Below are 22,602 nucleotides of genomic sequence, written 5' to 3'. Positions count from 1 at the left end.
TCAGAAGAGTATCCTTCATCCTTGTCTCCATATTTTCTGTGACCCATCTCATCTTGTCAGACTATAAAAATATTACTATTGTATCTGAGGACACAATTGGATGATAGAGACCCAGGATCTGAATTACTGAACAGTTGGGTGTGAAAAAGAATCACATTTCTAGTTTATTCATTGACCACTGTGTGGATCGTTTACTTCATCGCAGTACTTTGTTCCCATGATCCATGCACAGTATTACGCTACTTTTGCGTAGTGCAAACCGGCGTTATCTTATCTGAGCACATTTTCGTGCATATCTGGTTTTTCCTTGAGTTGGGCTGGAGAAAACCTCTTTCGACAGGATCTGATTTGTTGGTTCTTAGTTGTGTGTAGTAATCAAAGTTTATGCAGTGTTAAGATTCCAGATGGCTAGTTTAAATCAATGAGAACATAAAATGCATTCAATCTGGGACGCTTTTTGTACTATTTTATGAATATCGACGTTGTGGCAACGGACTTTCCATCTTTCTTTTATGGGGAGCAGCAGTTTTCCGTTTTTCAGTGTGAAAATACAGATTTTAGTGCAAGTATCACGTCAGGTCAATATTGTCCAAAGCAGTATGTGCATGAGGATGTGTTGTGTTCATGATATTATCAAAACGTTGTTTGGTTGGTCATTGATGAAACATTTCAAGCGCGTAATGAAAACACCTTCTACCACTGTATCATGATCAAGTTTTGTGGAGGTGGTAAAGTGATACGAGAACAGTGCCAAATAACATCACAGCAGCACAGTAACACAACAGCACAATGCTGCACGTACATTTTAACTACTCAACACAGTGACAACAAATGACATCACACAGTAATACTTCAAAAATGTATATTAACTTACAAAGTAACAGGACACAGCGTAGAAGAAACTCACCAGTCCAACACAGCTGCGATTGTGCTTTTTCTGTTCTCTTGTATATTGATGTTATGATATGATTTATTGATGTTATCGCCTTGTGCTTATGTACTCTTTTGTGGTCCATTGTTGTGCTGTATTGTTTTTGAATGTTTTTTGTGTGTGTTTTATTATGTTGATGTCATTGTGGTGTTCCGTTGTGTTCTTCAATGTTTTGTTTTTGGTCTACTGCTGTCTAGGAAAAATGTTCTTTTCTTTTTTATGTCATTGATTTCCATTGTATTTTTATGTAAGCCCGGGTACGGTGTTGGTTTGTACTGATGTGCCTAGCTTTGCCGAGGTTATTTTTTGTTGTCCTGTTTCTATTGTTTTGTGTTATGATCTTCAGGGTATAATCCACGCATACCTTGAAAAATAGTTTTACTTCCTTTCTGTAAACTTCACATTCCATTAACGTTCCAATGGAAAAACAACCATTTACCACTGCTAAGGATAGTGATCTATTGCTGCTCCAGCTCTACCACTTTATGTGCAACCAGTCAGACTATGACTATAACATAGATCATGTCTTAAATGAGTCCTTCTCTTGGCCATTTTTGATCCAACGTATGTTAACTGTAGAGAAAGGATGAGTTTTGTGGTCTTTCATCACATCCTTATGCATTGTCCTACCCTGGTGGGAGGACCGGGCCTCTTGTACTTCACCACTTTTAAAGGTGTCCTGCTGCCTGCTCTCTAGCATTTCTCCATGTATTCTCTCACCACAACGCCTAGCTTCTCTGCCCTTCTTTCCCTTAGTAAATTGAATCAGAATATGGCTCTGTGCTGTTTCCCATGCTACACTTGCTAGAGAACCTGGCCTTTTGGTGCTTTCGCTTTGTTGAACATTATTAGAGTGTCCTGTTGCAAGCATCTTCTAAAGTTGCTACATGTCTGCCTATTTAACTGCGGTCTAAAGAGAGGTAGCTGAGATATTGCTGAACTCGAAATGGGTTGTTGTGGGCTGTATTGGTGACTTAGAAGTAATCCACAATACCCAGTGATCGTTCTACATAAATTCTTCAAAATCACAAGTTAATAACAAGCCTCACAAAACATGTTTGACTTATAAAGAATAAAATCTACATTGTTTAGGTAAATAGATAGAGAATATGTGGGAAAGCTTAGTCCTGATGGACATGACTTTCGAGACCTTTGTGCTGAACACCGGCATTTGGGTTCCTTCCAGTAATTTAAAATAGTCCCTTCTCAAAGAATCCTTAACATCGGCAAGATGTATCAGCTTAGCAAGAATATATAACAGCCTGTGAGTGGAGTCTGTTCTCCAGAAGCAGAATTAGATCACGTCCTCCTCAAGCGGAGTTACTTGGCTAAGTAGTTGGACCTTAGGTAGGCCCTGCACAAGCCTGTATGGCAGTGTGTCCAAGGTAGGAGAAGTCTTGGATGAGAAGAGTTGATACGTTTTCAGAGCAACAACACCTACTTGTATTTGGCCTTTGCATCCTTTATTATTGAAATGGGATACGCTGCAAAACAAAAACCTGAATTTCTGGGCATAGGCTTGACCACATTATGACAGCTTTCTTTCTATTGTAAGATTCCCTTTCTCCTACATTGTTCATATATGATGCCTCTAGGATATGTGCTTACGTCTGAAATACTTGTAAAGTAGCAGTAGTTTCACTGTCCTTAAGTTTGTGGACAGTAGGACAACCGGAATCGAAGGGAATTCCTTTCTGGATCACTTTAATAACACCTGCTGCTTTCTATTTCGTACTGTGGTAAATAATTTAATTACCGGGACTTAATTTGGTACAGAAACATAATGAAATAGCTCAGTAAATAAGAGGCAGAATCCGTGGTATTAGAGGTTCGGAATGGGCTTTATTCCAGAGGTCGATTATAATCGGTTGCTCCAGGTTCCATCACCACGAAGGTTCAGGAAGTGAAGTACATACATTATTGATAATCAATTACTTTTATACAATAAGCATTACAGTGAGGCCAATACAAGAGGCGTAACAATTGATAGTGGAGATAATATATTCATACGTGGCAAAGATAGGCGTAACTGGGTGTGTTTACAGAACGTCATCAGATGTGATGTCATAAGAGGGTGGTTACATGAAAGAATTTCGCAATGTCAGCAGAAATACTTGGCAGAAATGCGCGCGCAGCAGCATGACGTGTGATTGACGTGCAACTAGGGGGTGGAGGGGACTTGACATTTAGCTCTACATGTGGCGACAGAAGTCTGGAGGGTCAAGTCAACCTAATCCCAAATCATATCTAACATCCTATGTTTAAAGAACTATGTTATCCAAAAGAGAGACCTTCTTGGAGTAGAATCTTATTCTATACTGACTATACTGACTGTTAGTGCGTGTACAAGCGTCTAAGTGTCTACACTAGATGCGAGGGCGGAATCTTCCATAGTAACAGGGCTATGAATTACTTGTATGAAGACAGAGAAGTCGGGCCTTTGCTTGGTAGCTGGCAGAATGTTTACTTAAGCTACTAGACAGGAATGCATTGGGCAGGGAGCGGAGCAGATAATTTTCGAAGGTGAAATACAGTTTTTGGCAGGCAGCAGGCTGATGTCAGGCTTCGTGAGCCGCGCAGAGAATGAGACAAAGTTCATGGTCACAGATGCAGGCTCAGACTGGAGCTTTCAGAGGCAGAAGGCAAGAAAAGCTTGATGACAGAATCAGGGCCTACTTGCCTGGACTGAAAAATGGCATAAGTGAACCATATAAAGGCGGTGGCCTTTCGTACTTAGGAATGGAATATCCGGCCCATTCATGGCGGATCAGCAGAGGACATGTTAACGGTGGACGCACATGTATTTGCGTCTTCATAACTGGAACTGGAGGGAACATACATGTACTTGTAACATGCACATAGAACCGTTGGGGTCCAAGATAGGGGACATAACTGACCAGAAAAATCCATATTTCCACATTCCCTCCTTGTCCCCTACTTGCCCGTCAAGAGATATCAATCTTCATTAATCCATTGATCTGTTCATATAGCATCATTTGTTCTTCTTTCTTCTTCCGGGATCTTGAATGAAAATCTTGATGTGGAATGCACGATGTGGCACACAGACCACAAATCGCTGGTCCACATTGCAGACATAGACAGCAACTGAATAGTATGAGAAGGCCAATACCTAGGAAGGATAGAACTCTCCATCCCCAGGCTGATAACACGCTCCAAAACCAACCGGACCAAGTCCAGGTGCCTGGATTCTGGTGTATCTGGCTTACAATCTTATGAAGGCGGGTTATGGCCTTATATACAGATGGCGAATTTTCTGGTATGAATATGCAACAGCTTGATCCGATGACCCTACAAGCTCCGCCCCTATCAGCCAGGATGACGTCAAGGACAAGACGATTTTGAAGCACAACAATCCGCATAGCAGACTGCTCTTCTGTTAAATTGCCTAAGGCGGAAATAGTTTCGTTCACTACTGCTTCAAGGGTTCTAGTTAATCTACGTATCAGCGTACTATTAGTAACGGTACCTATATAGGGAAAGAGACCTTTATTGAAATCTGTGTATTTTTCCCATGCTGTTTCAGTGTAGTCGACTATTGGGAGATCTCTCCTTACTCTATTATATACTAAATGAATATTTCTGTGATAATCAGGAGGAGCTAGGAAAACAGGTGGCAAAAGGAATCCAATGTAGCAAGTACCATCCCAATCTAGAGGCAAACGTACATATGCCGTCTGACCACATATGAAATAGGAATGGCGGGAAGCTCTAAATGTAGACTTGTCTTGATCACTAAATTCTACTACAGTGGTGCATTTACTATGGCCCATGTGTATGGAACCATTCTTTCTTATACATAATTCACCTTTTACTGGAAATATTGACATAGCGGGCAGAATTGAAGTAGCTTCGGATTCGACATTCAAGATCAGGAGATTAAGCGTAAAGTTACCTAATCCATATACTTCATTTTCTAGATCAGTTCCTGTTCCTTTGGGAAGTCCCTCCTTGTTGGGGTGGCAGACCTTAAGTAAAACTAAGTTCAGATTTCCCCATACCCCATTGTCTTGATAAACTGCAGATTTCGAATCTTGGGAATTAATTAAACTAAACCATGCTCCACAGGAGCCGTTGTGTGTGAACGGGTATGGAAAAAGAGGTAGAATTCCTTTATAATTCTGATAGGGAGGGAGTCGGCCACATATCCAACAATTTGTAGCATTGCTAACCTGATGGGAATGATGTAACATATTAATAAAAGTGTTATTGCGCAGCGCAAATCTGTATGACAACTCAAGCGGAGGTAATTTACTAAAAGAATGTTCAGCAGTAACATTGTAAACATGTCTAGAAATAGGATAATATATGTGCAACAATATACTTGCAGTAATTATTAAAAGACTTAAGAAAAACAAGATTAATAATGTCACTATGCAGTGACTACGCAGTGATTTACAGTACGCCTGTCGTTTCAACATTTTCCGGGTGTTTTCTCTATTCAGGTCCAAGGGATACATGTCAGAGACAATTCAACCGCTTCACCTTGGAGAGGACTTAAACAATCAAATTGCTCGACTGATTGGGCCTAAGCTTTAGTTTATAGTGTTCAGAGTCACTTTTTTCCACAAAAGGAAGTTTTGAGTCAATGGGTGAAGACACACAAGGTGAGGTATTCACATCTGATTTTAGTCCATGAAATTTCTTGATATGACTTGAATGAATCCATCCCTTTCTGCCTTCGATCTTCACGGCTGTTCTTGTGGTGAGCAACACCAGCTGAGGTGACCTCCACCTAGGTTCCAGCTGAGTTTTGCGATCAAAATTCCTCACGAGGACCAGATCCCCTGGAACCACGTCATGGGGGTTTCACCTCAGTGTTGTCAGGAAAAGCTGCAGCTACCTGTGAACGACAAGATTGTAGTGCAGACATCAAGGAAGCCAAGTAATCTGTCAGCATATTACAGTCAATATCAGTTATTTTGCGTGGTATAGGCGTCCCCCACATATTTGGTGGTCTGCCGAAGATCACTTCATACGGGGATAGCCCTGTTCGAGAGTGTGCTACCATTCTTGTGTAAAAGAGTGCAACTGGTAATGCTACTACCCAGTCGACACCTTTCTCTCTGCATATTTTGGATAATCTTATTTTCAGGGTCTGATTATGTCTTTCTACGAGACCTGCTGCTTCGGGGTGTCGGACACAGTGGAATTTCCACTGATAGCCTAACAAAAGTGAAACGTGTTTCATTAATTCGGATGAGAACGGCTGGCCGTTATCTGAGTGAACAACACGTGGTAAACCGTATCGTGGGAAGAATTCTCGAACCAACTGTTTGGCAGTAGTCGGGGCAGTGTAATCTGAAACCGGGTATGCCTCCGTCCAACGGGAAAGAGCACACACAACTACGAGAACATATTTGAATCCTCTGCATCGTTCCATCTGGATATAATCCATCTGGAGGACTTCAAAAGGGTGATCAGGAGGCTGAAATCCACCCTGTTCTACGGGAACGCTTTTTCCTGGGTTGAACTGGCAACAGATCATGCAGGTACGAACTTTTTGTTTCGCTGCTGCTCGTAAATGTTTGTTGAACCAAAGATGTTGAATGCTATCTAGCATAGCTTTTTCTCCTAGATGGGCAGGACTATGTAAAGTGTTAATTATAAGTTGGACCATTGAATCAGGAAGGAACCACACAGATTTTTCCTTCATCAACCATCCTTGATCCGTTTGGATCCCTCCTAATTCCGTCCATTTCTTTATTTCTTCTGGTGTAGCATGTGTCTGTATATCAATTACATCAAGAGCGGGATCCTTAACCATCATACAATGTGGTGGCATCTGGACTATTGTCTTTGTCATGTCGGATGTTTGAGCTTGAGCAGTCTGTTTAGCTGTTCTGTCAGCTAGATCATTGCCTTGAGAAATGATATCAGTAATTTTCGTATGAGCTTTACATTTCATAATTGATATTGCAGTGGGTAGATGTATCGCATCTAATAAGGCATGAATGAGGGGTCCGTGCTGAATGTGGGCACCGTGAGAAGTTAAATAACCTCTCTCTCGCCACAGCACGCCGAAGTCATGTACGACTCCGAATGCATAACGTGAATCAGTGTATATGTTGACTTTTTTATTTGTGGCTTGAATACAGGCTTGTGTCAGAGCGACGAGCTCTGCTGCTTGAGCGGACAAGGTATTTATACACTTGGTCTCAATAATTTCAGTGTCTGTGGTGACTGCGTAAGCGGCCACTAACTCTCCTGTACTTGTTCTCATACATGAACCATCTACATACAACGTCAGGTCTGGATCTGACAATGGAACATCTGTCAAGTCTTGTCTGGGTTTCGTCGTGATTGTAATAACATCAATACAATCGTGGGCTAATGGGTCTGTTCCATTTACCGGTAAAAGTGTGGCAGGATTCAATGTGTTACAACGTCTGATTTCTATATGTGGCTGAAACAGTGTTAGTTCGTACCCTGTAAGTCTTGCTATAGTCAAATGTTGTGTTTGCGTCCGGTTCACAAGAACCTCTACTGCGTGTGGTACTTGTACTGTCAATGGATGTCCTAACACTATGGCATCGCTTTGTCTGATTGCTAAAGCTGTCGCTGCCACTGATTTTAGGCACGCAGGCAGAGCCTGAGCTACGGGATCCAATGTACTCGAAAAATAAGCACATGGTTTATGTGCTCCTGCTTGTTCCTGTGTGAGTACTGACAAGGCAGTACCTTCTCGTTCTGTAATAAAGAGTGTAAAATGTTTTCTGTAACATGGTGTTGCTAAAACAGGTGCTTGACATAAAGCTTTCTTTAAGCTTTCAAAAGCGTGTGTGTGTTCCTGAGTCCAAGGGAGAACAGTCGATGTGGCTGCCTCCTGTGTTGTCAACTGAATGAGTGGTTTTGCTAGAAATGCATACTGAGAGATCCACTGCCTACAATATGAAGTGAGGCCTATGAAAGCCCGCACCTCCTTTTGCGTCTTGGGTATTGGCATGTTAGCTATTAACTGAATGCGGTCGGGTGTAAGCTGCCTTCCCTCCTTGGACAGCGAGTGACCAAGGTAAATAACTCGCTGGACACAGAATTGCAGCTTAGAAGGGGACACCTTGTGCCCCTTTTCGGCTAGAAATTGTAAAACCGTCAGTGATGCTTTTTCACATTCAGGTTCGCTTCGGGCGGTGATCAGCAGATCATCGACATATTGAAGCAAAGCAGTGTTAACTGGCATGTGGATACTGTCAAGTTCTCGTTTCAGTGCTTGGCTATAGATGCTGGGGCTTTCTGTAAATCCTTGAGGTGCGCGTGAGAATTTAAAGCTACGTCCATTTAAACTAAATCCGAACAAATATTGGCTTTCCGGATCTATTGGGACGCTGAAAAGGCATTTTTGAGATCAATTACAGTAAAGAATGTTGCTTCGGAATCAATAGCTGTCAGTAATGATGAGATATCGGGGACCACAGGGAATTGTGGCACAATGCACTTGTTTAATTCGCGCAGATCAATAATCAATCGATATACTGGCGGGGCCTTCGGATCTGTTCGTTTGAGAATCGGAATTATAGGTGAATTACATACATTGGAGTCTGTTTCTACAACCACTCCTTGGGCAATGAGCTCGTCAATGATTTGTAGTAAAGCCACTACAGCATCTGGTGGTAACTTGTATTGTCGCATTCGTGGTAGTACCACTCCTGCCTTTAGTGTAACTCGATATGGTGTAATATTCATGCAACCAACATCAGTAGGGCCTTGTGCCCATAGATGCGCAGGTAAAGTCTGCAATCGGGGATCCATGTCTCTAGACACATAATGACCTTTAAAATCACGTAAAAACAATCTTACTCCTTCCGGAGAACAACATATTATAGCTCCTAGAGCCTTCAGTGTTTTTATTCCTAACAGGTTTTCTGGACATGATTTAGTAAGCAATAAATCTGTAGTTCGGGTCAAAGGTCCTATCGTAAGTGGAAGAGGTTGTGACACTTCATTAACAATAGGTTTTCCTGAAAAACCAAGGGAAATATTCTGTGAGCCTGAGAGGGGTGCCCCTGGAACTTCACTACGTTTTATAGTTGTTCGACTTGCCCCTGTATCGAGTAAAAATTTTCTGTCTTGGCCTAATAATTCACTATGTACATAAGGTCCTTCTTGATCTACAGGGATCTCGATAAGGGGTAAGTCAACTTCCCTCTCTAGGCTGGTTCATGCATATCGTTGATAATCAGGATAGTCATACTGTGCGGTCTGGTACAGTTGTCGTGTCGTGGTTTGTGTGGCAGCAGCTGGCAGCGCTGGTGCAGCTGGCACAAACTGTATAGTCTGTGGTGGAGCTGGCATGGACTGTGCATGCTGCAAAGCTCCTTGTTCATTCTGATCCTGTCTAAGTGGCCGTGGTCTTTCTTTTGTAATACCCGTGGCGATATTACGCTTCAGGACGGGACAATCGTGTACATGATGACCTAGTTGTTTACAATAGTTGCATGTCCCTTTTACAGGTCCTGCTAAATCGCCAGAATGTGTCGTACCCTTTTTATGTCCTTCAGCTGGAACTGTCTGGGAGACTAGCATTTTCATTTTCGTGTCTTTCATGCGTCTTTGTTCATGATCTTGTTCCTCTCTAATTCTATTGTGATGATACTGTAACATTTGTAACATTTGTGATGGAGTGTTACCTTGCCATGTACTCTCGAATTTTAATACTCTATTCTTCACTTGGGGCAAGGAATTTTCAACTAATTTTGTCACAAACAGATGTGGGTATGATTCGCTACTTGCTTTTATGCCACTATTTATACCAAAACATTTTTCAAATCGTGCATAGAAATCACTAGTGTCTTCATCTTGCTTTTGTTTACAGGCTGAAATTGCACCCCAGTCTTCCTTTTTCGTAGTTAATAAACGTGGCAGTACCTGTACTAGTAGACCTGGTAGTGCTTTAGTTTTGTCCCCAAGCCCCGAACCTGGACCTCGGGCCTTTTCTTCTGCTTCTAGTGCTGTCCAATCTATCTTTTGGTCTCCTACCTCCCACTCTTTTTCCTTGAGTTTCTCATAAATGCCAGCAGGCATTAATACCTTTAATATAGTCATAATGTCGGGATAGGTATACTCTCCCATGAGTAACATGTCTTTAATTTCTCGGTGGAAACCCGCTGGGTCTTTGTCATGACTGGGTACCACTTTCTTCATTTCTAACAATTCTATTTTTGATATGGGCGTATACACATATACCCGTTTAAACTGATTATCTTCGCCCTTTATTGGGTGTACTTCTCGTAAGGGATTCTGTCTGTCCATGTAATACATGGTTCTTTCCTTGATGGGCAGTGAGACATGTTCTGGGCATATAAAAAGAATGTACTGCTTTCTTGATTCTAGTATTTCTTTAATTAGCTTAGTACCTGAACCTCTCCATCTATTCGTGAGTAATTCGGTCAATACATCAGGTAAGGGACCAGGATCTGAATGTTGGCTTTTATATAGTATGAGAAGTTGTTGAATCATATAAATCCCAGCTAAACGCTGTTCATCTGGGGTGAGATTCAAAAATGTGTGCGCTACTGTGTCATCACTATACTTCCCGGGACTGTCAACCCAATGAACGGCTGACCTGGCTAATTCTTGTTCATCCATAGAATCGAGAAAATGATAACCCCTTCGTTCTCGGAGTAATTTATCTGCTGCTTGGAATGAATGCTCGTTAGACCTTATATTTATTATTGGTGTTTGAAATTTCCTGTTATTTTCTAGACACATCGGACGTATCGGATCAGTAAGACATCTAGTACTATTACAATATTTTCTTCTACCTACATAGGCTATAGTTTCTGACTGTCCTGTGGGCAGTCCTGATGCTTCTTCCTCGCTTTGTTCGAACTGGTCTACCGCTAATCTTTCTTCGTGTAGGCGTTCTATTTCTTTACGGATCTTTCTGCACATGGCTATTATACATTTTTGCTTATCATGTCTCCCTTCTGATATATTCTGGCTCCATCTGATAAGAGTTTGCATTGCTTCCGGGTCTACCCCCGGTCGGTCTTGATTTCTGATCACACAATTTATGAGGAAACGCAACAGTTCCCCCTGTATTTCCACTTTCTGGTATTCCATAGCTCTGTTAATACATTCAGAATCTCGCCCGGTTTGGACAAAATGATATATATTATCTAGATGTGCAGTCATTCCCGGTAATTTCCCTAAATACACTGCGGCTCGTCTGATACGTAATGATGCTAGGGTCATTTCGTCCTCTTTTCCGGGCACAGGGTCATATCTACAATCTATAAGAAGTTCCTTAAGCGTACGGGCATTTATGAGTTTGGGGGTACGTGAGTGTGCTGACTCTTGAAAAGTAAGTTTATTTATTCTAGGTGGCGTAGAAAAGATATTGGTAGCACCTCCGGTAGCCCCATCTGGGGTATCGGGTGTGAAAGGATTCGTTGAACGTGATACAGCAACTATAGGTGTGGATACAGCTATAGAAGTAGCTGTAGGGACAGATGCAGAAACAGATGTGCTTGCCGGAACTTGTGTCAGAACTTGATGCTGTAAGGGTACAGGTACTGGATCTTGGCGTTGAACCTCCCCGGCCAACGGTCTATGTGGGGCGGGGTAAGCATACTCGGGAGCTGCGTCATCTAAATATGAGGAAAGAAAAACATCTTCTGCGGTTCTAGGATGCCCCTTAGGATGTACCTTTATTGGAAATAATGGGGTTGGCAAGTCTTTTGGTATCCCTGGAGTAGCCTTAGGTAATCCTTCAGCCAGAAGGGGATACATACCATTCATAAGGGCATTTCTTTGTCTGTCTACTTGTTCTGATTTCACTCGTGCACCTTCTTTAATTAATAGATCTTCTCGGACTTCATTTGAATTTTCTTTACTCTTCTCTTCCTGTCTACGTGCTTTTTCTGTACGTCTATACTATTCTTTACGCCATAATTCAATGGCGTCTTTCTGTGATTGTCTAGCTTTCTTTTTCCATAATTCTTCCTCTACTCTCACGATGCACTCTGCATCCCAGGTCCCCGCTGCGGGCCACCTCTGACTTTCTGGTAATTCCTTAGTATAGTCTACCCATAGATCAAGAAATAATATGGCGTCTAGGCCATGTTTATGATACATGAAGTACCCTGGAGTGTCCCTAGGAGGAATGGGAACAGCTTCTTCGAGTACCCCTTTTCTGATTGTGATCTGTCTTAATTTCGAAAAGAGCGGCATATTGAGAACTGATCTGATACTTGATCTTGAACAAACTTAATACAGTAATCACAATAATGAACAGTCATTCATACCACAATATGCAGAACGTACTATAAACATTTAACATTTAACATTTAACTGAGCAACAGTGATGATGACGATGATCTAAGAAAAAACTTAATCATTAAACATGATACTCGACTTGAACTGAATTATTCTGAATTTATATACTTGATATACTAGATATACTGCTAAACAGTACAGATACACTGCTGAAACAGTGCAGACCGGATTTGTGTACCCAAACCCGTCTGGATCGGCACAACTTATGTGCACGCCAGAACGCCTCCCCAGCAATGGTACTCACCGGGTAGCTCGGAAACGGAAGGCCTCAGAAACTCGACTGAACTTGAACCGGACTGGACTCGACTCGAACACTGCGGAGACTGGACTCGACTTGGGACTTCGGAAACTGGTGGGCCTCTGTATACCTCGGATCTTGCTCTCTCAGCTAGGCTCTGGTCGGGATACTTCGCACTTCTCACCGCCTCGTCTGGGTGTTGATCGCAGCCTCAGTCGCCCCCGCTTGACCGGAGGGAGATACAGGAAATCCTGCTGGTACGCGTTGTTGTCCGTCCAGCTGTGGCAGGAGACCGGGCCTGCAACGCACCGCCGGCGCGTGAGATGAGAAAGTGTCCCTATTCGGGCGCCATTTATGTGGTAAATAATTTAATTACCGGGACTTAATTTGGTACAGAAACATAATGAAATAGCTCAGTAAATAAGAGGCAGAATCCGTGGTATTAGAGGTTCGGAATGGGCTTTATTCCAGAGGTCGATTATAATCGGTTGCTCCAGGTTCCATCACCACGAAGGTTCAGGAAGTGAAGTACATACATTATTGATAATCAATTACTTTTATACAATAAGCATTACAGTGAGGCCAATACAAGAGGCGTAACAATTGATAGTGGAGATAATATATTCATACGTGGCAAAGATAGGCGTAACTGGGTGTGTTTACAGAACGTCATCAGATGTGATGTCATAAGAGGGTGGTTACATGAAAGAATTTCGCAATGTCAGCAGAAATACTTGGCAGAAATGCGCGCGCAGCAGCATGACGTGTGATTGACGTGCAACTAGGGGGTGGAGGGGACTTGACATTTAGCTCTACATGTGGCGACAGAAGTCTGGAGGGTCAAGTCAACCTAATCCCAAATCATATCTAACATCCTATGTTTAAAGAACTATGTTATCCAAAAGAGAGACCTTCTTGGAGTAGAATCTTATTCTATACTGACTATACTGACTGTTAGTGCGTGTACAAGCGTCTAAGTGTCTACACTAGATGCGAGGGCGGAATCTTCCATAGTAACAGGGCTATGAATTACTTGTATGAAGACAGAGAAGTCGGGCCTTTGCTTGGTAGCTGGCAGAATGTTTACTTAAGCTACTAGACAGGAATGCATTGGGCAGGGAGCGGAGCAGATAATTTTCGAAGGTGAAATACAGTTTTTGGCAGGCAGCAGGCTGATGTCAGGCTTCGTGAGCCGCGCAGAGAATGAGACAAAGTTCATGGTCACAGATGCAGGCTCAGACTGGAGCTTTCAGAGGCAGAAGGCAAGAAAAGCTTGATGACAGAATCAGGGCCTACTTGCCTGGACTGAAAAATGGCATAAGTGAACCATATAAAGGCGGTGGCCTTTCGTACTTAGGAATGGAATATCCGGCCCATTCATGGCGGATCAGCAGAGGACATGTTAACGGTGGACGCACATGTATTTGCGTCTTCATAACTGGAACTGGAGGGAACATACATGTACTTGTAACATGCACATAGAACCGTTGGGGTCCAAGATAGGGGACATAACTGACCAGAAAAATCCATATTTCCACAGTACTACTGTCTAGGTTTGATTTCTTCAATTCCTAGATGATTGATCACACTTCTTGAGGAGTAGTTCGAAATCACTAATTTGTTTCTGTCATTATGTAGATCAGTTTTGCTGGTATACAATTATATCTGTCATTTTACAGCTGAAGTATTCTAAGTAACTCATCGGTTGATGAACAAACATCAACGTGGTACTATTCAGTGTTCTACAGGCCAATCATAGCCATATGTTTGATTCATGTGTAAGCCTGCAATTTCTCAAATTGCCTCTTGTGTAAGGATGGCATTTCATCAGTTAAATAAATTATGCTGTGGATAGATTTTTTTTTTCCTGAACCCTAGAGTTGATTTGTACCCTGAAATTAAATCGGTCTGATAATGCCACACGATGTTTTGAGTGGCATTTTGAACCTTTCATGTCTACCCTCGGGTCATGTTCCTGACTCCTTGCTATGTAGCTCCTTCGTATATTAACTCCATACGGAAGGCTTATTTGGGTTAATCTTTTTTTGGTACGTTCTACTGAATAGGTTATCTCACTAATGAGTGTGATTTTATTATTTTTCAATATTTTAATAAATCTATAGCGCGCGCTGCACCTTGAGCTACGACTTAGATAAGACCGCTGATTAAAATACAAGCTTCTGTTGACCAGCAGCATTCCGTATCATGTCTATCCAGCTGACTACTTATTAGGGTTAGCTTGACAAATTATAGGCATACATGAATTATTAAAGTATACGTAGAATAGGCTTTGGCCTATCCCAGAGGAGTATGTTTTTCCTCGCCTCGTGTTGGGTGTTTGGCATATTGTTCTCCTCCTATTGAGTTATTGTATTGCAAAGCATAATGGAGTATTTTCCTTCTGAAAAGTAAAGTGAATGGTCACACGATACATTTCTTTCAGCTACACGTATACAGAAGCCAATCATTTTTAGTTTTGGGTTTTCAACGCAGCAGGTTTTTTAAATGTTTTAGTCATGACTCAGTCTTAACCCATTAGTCTTTGTCTTTGTCTCTGTCTCTACAACTGATTTTAGTTGCATATTTATTTCCTGTTGCTTTCCTGTGTGAATTTTCCCATCGTTTTTGCCATCTCTTAATGTTACGTTTTTTTTGTTTTCATATAAAAAGAAACATCGCCAAGGGCAATAGGTCTGGCTTTCTTGACTTAACACGTGCAATACACACATGTACAATTCTTATTTCCACGCATTACCACCCTAACGCCAGGCCTACTGGTCTTGACAATTCTCGGGTTTTTGCATGACTTGTCTTTAGCTATCGTCTGTAAAAAACGATTTATGTTTCTCAGATCACTCGTTTGCGGTGCAGGCTGCTTTACCTTGATCTTAGTATGAACAGTTATTTTCTTAATTTATGGTACATGCATATTACAGATATTTTTCTATTGCTTTCTTAGGTACCAATATTTTTTGCAACTGAGACAAGACGTCCTCACAGGACGGTAAGATCACTTTTAAGTTTCTTTATTTTACACGATAATACAGTACATTGATGGTTTTATGCTAAATTTAATCTAGTTTATAACCGTTATTTTTGTTCCTTCTTGCAGCCTACCTTGCCCTTATAACACTGCTGTCCTTTTGGCATCATATGCTGTTCAGTGTAAGTAATACATTTCAATCTGTTATGTATCTGATCAGTATACAGACCACAGTCTGTTTTGATAGACTATATACACGGGAACAAATGCATGATTCAACACTGTACGACAGCAACAGTTCACATCAACTGTGTGTTAGTGTGACGTGTACCGTAAACTGTGTGTTAGTGTGACGTGCTGTCTCCCCAGAGAGAGGTCCGAGTATGTGAGCATTGTACTGTTTAGCCGTATACCGTCTTCGATTGGATCAGTCATCTCAGTAGGGTAAACGGAACAGATACGTGTATATATTTGCTGCTTAAGGTTGCAGATTCAAAGATGAACACAGAAACGTGGAGAAGCACACTTCAGTGAGTAGGGTCCCGAACAACACGCAACAATTAATACATTGTGGTGAGCTGATCGGAGTGTTCACCATTGCCTGTTTACAGCTCTGTTCTGCAATTAGGTTGGGAAGGTGGCTGCTTGTTCCAGCCAGTTCCTGTGTACCATAGATTGAAGTTTGGACTTCATTCCCCATGTCACCGGCAGCTAGGGAACCGGCTTCAGAGAAGTTGTAGTATGTTGTCTTCAACAGAGGCACAGAATGACCCCTGTGCTCCTGTTTTGAGTCATCTGCAACTTTTTTTGCATTTTTTATTTGGCCCTTGTCCCCGAAGTAAATATCCAAGCTGAGCAAGCAAAGTACCTGATTGTTACTGGAGTAATGTAGTGTGGCTACTTGGGAAGGTTTTTAGGCTTGAATTGGAGGCACTTTTCTAGCTTGAAGTAGGGCATGGGAGACAGCATCGCAGCATTTTACTCTAAGGTATGGAAAACAGCTTGGCTGTGTTTTTTTCTTTAAAAAAAAATATTTTTATTGCATTTTTGAAGGATAGGAGCAGCAAACGCTACCATGCAAGGCAGCTCAACAGCAAACCAACAACAACGTGTGATTGACCAATACAGAGAGACATGACCGTCATATTTCAAATCAATGACCCCAGCTGACATTTTGGGTGACAGGTTAGAGTTATACAGGATCTTATTTCGCTACATCTGAAGAGTTGATTAGGGCTTGTTGTTGAAGAAAGTGACTTAGAGGCTCCCAAACATCCTTGGGTTTGGACGACGTTGGTAGTTCTTCCGTGTACAGTTCGAGATTTTCCTTACAATATACCATGTCTTTGAGCCAGTGTTCGACCTTCGGTGCATGAGTGCCCTCCCACGTTACAGCAACCCAGCACTTGGCCAGCAGTAGTGCGATGCGTACAAATTTGACTAAAGGAATTTTCACATGGGGAACATAACATAGTAAACAGACCTGCGGTGCACATTGCAGTTCTATCCCAGACATTTTTTGTACATGGCGCACCACCTGTTCCCAAAATCGTGCCACCAGCCCACATTCCCAGGTGAGGTGCAAAAAGTCCCCGTCAATGCGGCCGCACCGCTTACATCTGCTGGACTCACGCAGTCCATACCTGTGCAACCGAAGGGGCGTATGATATATCTGATGGAGATATTTGAAGTGTATAATTCGTAGGTTGCAATTGGGTGTAAGTGTGCTAGTGAGTTTACATATATGTTCCCACTTGGTGAGTGTCAAAGGGGGAGTCAGCTTATCATTCCAGCGGGCAAGGCACTGATCTGGTGCATTAGTTTGTTCGGCCCATACAGCCTTATTCAGCTTTGTGACTAACTTTCTCTGAGTAGGAGTGGTTATTAGGAGCTGTAACGATTGAAGCGCTGGTGGCTGAATCGGATATGTAGTGTAATGCAATTTGACAGCCAGCCGAAGCCTGTGAATAGTGAACTGGAATAATGGTGTAGGGTTAGTGAGCTTGGCTGTCTTCCTTTTGCTACACAGCACTCCGTTATTTGTAGCTTTGTATGACTTTTCTCAGTCCAACAGTATTTTAAAGCACGTCAGTTCAACAGACATACATGCACACACAACCATCGTCTTTCTTCTCTTCCTTCCTCTTACATCCCATTGCTGAACATACACTGAAATGTTTTTTTTTTAAACTTTTTATTTTGTACATAACTTACACGTTTATCTTAAACAACCATTAAAACCTTTACATATTACACATTTTTTTTACAGTACTCCATTACAATAATGATTGTATAATTTTAAATACATGAGTATATGTACAAGACTGGAACATTTGCCGCTTCATGTTTCATTAACTGTCCTCCAATGAAGACTCCACGGTAGGTATGGTACATATGCCACCTCTGAAAGTATTCCATCTTCCCCCACAGTCGTTCCCATTTTTTTGTGGCACCCTCTATGTAAACCGCCCTTTCGGCCATCATAGCCATGTTCCTCTTAGCTATTGTCATACCCAGTGTTGCCCAGGTTCGTGCTGTGGTATTAAAGTGTGTTACTTCCCATATATTTAGAAGACATCGCCTAGGTTCCGGTGGTACAGGGGCCCCTCATTCTTATTATTGTGGACATAACTGCCATCATGTATGTCGCTATTTCTGGACATTCCAACAGCGTGTGATAAAATGCACCTACTGCTCCACACTGCCGCAAACAAAGTTGACTGTCGGTCTTTCCTATTTTGCATAGTGTTACCCTAGTGTAGTAGATCCTATGGAGCACTATAAGTTGCACAAGGTGCAATTTCGAGGAGATTGCCACCTCCCTCTGGGATGCTAATGCCTCCTGCCAATCAGTCTCTTCTAACTCTCCCACATCTTTCTGCCATTTATCCCGGAGAGACTGTGTGGGGTCAGGATGGTTGTTAATAATTTTGCGATATGTTAAAGATGTGGCTTTTTTGTCCATTTGTTCTGTCAGGGGTCTGTCTTCTAATTGGGAAGCTTCAGGGAGGACGGAGTCAGGTGGGATGACCGCTTCTAGTGCATGCTTGATTTCAAATTCAAACCACTTTATTCGGCTAGCAAAATCCATAAAAGTACACCATAAACAAACATTTTCATTCTAGAAGTACATAAAATCATACTAATACATTTTGAATTCATTAAAATATACTACATACAAACAGTAAAAGAATACCGGTAAAAAGAGGTGACTTGTAATTTAGAAATCAGGCAATAAAAACAAATATATCAATATATAAAACCAATCCACAATTTCTAGCACCCTTTCTTCCTATGTCTAACTGCCGCCACCAAACAATTCGCAACATTAAAAATCTCCCAGGGTTTATTTAACAGCTTCAGATACAGTGAGGCAGGTCTAACTTGCACAAAGCCCCTCCCCTTTAAAATAGGACTTACAAAATGTTTCCTCATAGGGCTCAAATGCTCACAGAACATTATGACATGTAAGGTATCCTTTGTTGAAAAATTGTCACATGTACAGGGGCCTAAATCATTTACCCTACTCCACCCCTGTACATCTGCTAAAAGACAATGAATGAGTTTGAAACAGAACCTGGTTAGAAGAAATCGGTGAAAAAGTTTTGTAACAATTGTCAGGTACTGTTCTATCCGTGGGACTGTCTTTAACAGAAAATGGACTTTCACCGTAGGTTTCACAATCTCCAACGCCTCTCTCTCTGCAGACAGCACGTTTAAAAATCTTACTTTAACCCACACCAGGTCCTCTTTCACTATGTTTTCTGGGGTGGCAAAAAGTTCAGGTCGTCCCATTTTACCTAACGTTGGCGTGACATATTGTATCCATTGGATTTTACTTACATTACCCAGCTCTATACAGTCCCCGATAATTTCTATATTCAGTTCCAGTTCCATATTAATCCATGTCTTTAGCCAACATACCACAGGACCCAGCCCAGTTTGGTCCTCAACAAAACCACTACCCAAGTCTTGGTGAATAGCATAGGTAGGGGTAGATTAGGGATTGTTTAGAGATCTGACGATTACCCTCTTTTGCTGCTTCTTCCTTGTACGTTACCATATCACCACTTCAAGAACTGGTTTGTCGTGTTGAAGTGCACAGACCCAAATGATGATAAAAACTTGGCACTAGGGTCATAGGACCATAATACTCCTATATTTACCCCTACTCTTATTATTTTTAATCAACCCAGACAGACCCAATAATAAAGGGAAACTGGGGATCTGCCTGAGGTTTTTTATCTTATAGCCTCCCTGGTCTGCAAACTCTTCAAAGCGCTCCCAACACTGTGGTTGAGCCCACCCCGACTTTTAGGCGTCGGGGTGACCCGATGATGAAGCATGACACCACTAGGGTGTGTGAGGGTACCTAAATCAAAAGGAATTGCTTCCTTGCTCACCTAGTGGTGAAGTTATAAGTTCCCCTGTTCATCATACTAGTCCATCTACATGTACTAATAATGACCACCATATGGTCAGTTGGAGTAAAATTATTGTGTAACGATAAAAACTTACCACCTTAAGTGATTGATGGGTCCTGTTTAAGAAGGGTCTATCTTATAGAGCTGTCAGATCAGGGATGGGAATACTCTGGCCTGTTAGTGTTTGATTTTCACTCAGCTTAAGACCCGGGTTGTTCCAGTGTTTATTAGATTAGGGAACCGCCAGGAGATATCTCATATTTATTTTCAACTTGCTGAAGTTCTACTACAGCGTTGTATGCCCAAATCGCAGACCCATACCTTGCTATAGCAATACTTTTAGATCTATACATTTTGATCAAAGCTTCAAGGGGCTTCGCTCCTAGTCGGGGTTGATCTGGAGATAGCGAAATCTTGCCGTAGGTGCCATCTCAGATTGGTCTTGGAGTTGGGTGAACGGAATTGCTTTTCCCTTGGCCCAGAGATCTCCCACCTTTGATATTCCTACGATGTCAGAAATAGCAAATGTTTAATAAATACCCAAAGGAGCTAATTTCATGGAAATTATATACAGTTAGGTCAGAGTTTCCATAGGAAATACCTTTTTGATTTTTCTGATAACTTTGGCACTGTTTGAAGAATCTTGAAAAAACGTATTTAAAAAAAAAAAAGTGCTCTTTTTTGCCTTGTTTGTACATGGAAAGTTTCGGGTCATCTGTCAAGTGGGGGCAAAACGCAAAATCCACATACATTTTCTATAGACTTTTGTCAAAAGTGTTTTCACTTAAACTGCTGAACAGAATCACACAAATTTAGCAGGAACCTAGATCTTGGTTCACAGATTGTGCTTTTTGTTATTTGGTGTAAATCCGTTCAGTAGTTTTTGAGAAATTAAGGTTTAAAAATATTATATCTGTATGGTTGGGTCCAAGGGACTCCCACGAGAGTCTTGCGGGAGTGGCAATTAAAAAATAAAGCGTTCATAGACCCCCAGGGAGGTTTGTTTTCCACCTGGGCCATCTCCCTTCTGTGGGAGCTAGCGCTCCGATTGGCTGCCAGCAAAATCAGTTTGTGTTTTATTTATGGTTATGTATGTATACATACATACATATATCAAGGCTCGTTGGGGTGACCAAAGGGCAAGCAGCACTCGAACACGACACTATTTTCCCCAGTAAAAGCATTTATTTGGTATGCTCAGCTTCGCTTCTCAGTCTATTAGCATACGACTGCCACCTGACGCGTTTCGTAGTTCACTTCTTCAGAGGCACCGCAGTCGAAGGAAGCAAGCCGGGCCACATCCTCCTTTTTAATCCAATCGTCCGCTGATATCAGCTGCTCTGGATGAGACAAAACGCAATGATTAATGGGAGATGTAGTCAGTAATTACTTATCCATAGATGGTTGCTTCCTTAATAATTGCCAAGTTCATAGCTCTACATTGAGCCCCAAGGAGTGAAGCCGCGCTCAATCCACGCGCCGTGCTCCACATTGAGCCCCGTGCTTCGGAACTCGTGGCCCCCTTCACATGGGGTGGTGCTCGCTCAGCGGCTGGTCTGCCGCTAGTTACATCAAGGCTCGTTGGGGTGACCAAAGGGCAAGCAGCACTCGAACACGACACTCTTTTCCCCAGTAAAAGCATTTATTTGGTATGCTCAGCTTCGCTTCTCAGTCTATTAGCATACGACTGCCACCTGACGCGTTTCGTAGTTCACTTCCTCAGAGGCACCGCAGTCGAAGGAAGCAAGCCGGGCCACATCCTCCTTTTTAATCCAATCGTCCGCTGATATGCAGCTGCTCTGGATGAGACAAAACGCAATGATTAATGGGAGATATAGTCCGTAATTACTTATCCATAGATGGTTGCTTCCTTAATAATTGCCAAGTTCATAGCTCTACATTGAGCCCCAAGGAGTGAAGCCGCGCTCAATCCACGCGCCGTGCTCCACATTGAGCCCCGTGCTTCGGAACTCGTGGCCCCCTTCACATGGGGTGGTGCTTGCTCAGCGGCTGGTCTGCCGCTAGTTACATCAAGGCTCGTTGGGGTGACCAAAGGGCAAGCAGCACTCGAACACGACACTCTTATACACTTGCATACATACACAGGCCTCCATCTAATAGCACATTTTGGGCCTAGAGGACTCCATCCCGTGGTACTGCGTATACTTATAAAGGGGGAGGGGGGGGGGGGCTCATGCCACACCCCCAACTTTAAAAAAGCCCTGGGAACCACATCCCTCCATGTAGCTAAAAGGAGAGGGGGAGCATGTGACCCCTCCCCACAGCCTTAAAAAAGGCATGGAATTCAATCTCCCAGAGTTGTTACTGTAATTTAAAGGCAGTTTTTATTAAAGGGAGGGAGTCGCTTGTTTCCCCCACTCCCTGAGCCTTCCATAGACCCAGGGAACCACATCCCGACTCACTGTGTCCTGGAGATCCTACCCCAGTTCAAGCGTCCTAATGCTGTTTTCTAAATATTTATTGAGTGTCATTACCCCGCTGTAAGTTGATTTCAGTCCAGACTAAATTAGCCAGGGTGTTTTCAGCTGCTGCTCGCAAGTTATGACAAAGCTTTACGAACGTCGCCGGCCTAGCAAGTGACTGTTTTGTAAGCAGGAATTCTAGCTGGATCTGTGCAGGAGAGGCGGACCTAGGGAGCTTAAAGGTTTGTTTATAGGCTCTTATCAATTTGTCTAGCAGAAGAGCCTCATCACCTAGCATTATTTCCAAT

The 22,602-nt window shown here is 42.3% G+C and overlaps 1 protein-coding gene across 5 annotated transcripts in view; it reads left to right on the top strand.

Moving 5' to 3' along the window:
- Positions 1 to 22,602, top strand: part of PTPN4 (protein tyrosine phosphatase non-receptor type 4) — a 1,082,125-nt gene that overhangs the window by 254,972 nt on the left and 804,551 nt on the right. For all 5 annotated transcript variants that reach the window (XM_085645981.1, XM_085645984.1, XM_085645983.1 and 2 more), the window contains exons 6-7: positions 15,424 to 15,468; positions 15,577 to 15,629. In XM_085645981.1, coding sequence (XP_085502107.1) covers positions 15,424 to 15,468; positions 15,577 to 15,629 — 98 coding nt within the window. The remainder of the gene's footprint in view (positions 1 to 15,423; positions 15,469 to 15,576; positions 15,630 to 22,602) is intronic.

The sequence above is a fragment of the Triturus cristatus genome, chromosome 3_1 (assembly GCF_964204655.1).
Source record: "Triturus cristatus chromosome 3_1, aTriCri1.1, whole genome shotgun sequence".
Lineage (NCBI taxonomy): Eukaryota > Metazoa > Chordata > Amphibia > Caudata > Salamandridae > Triturus > Triturus cristatus.
Note: the sequence above shows the minus strand (reverse complement) of the source record. Positions and strands in the feature narration are given on the sequence as shown.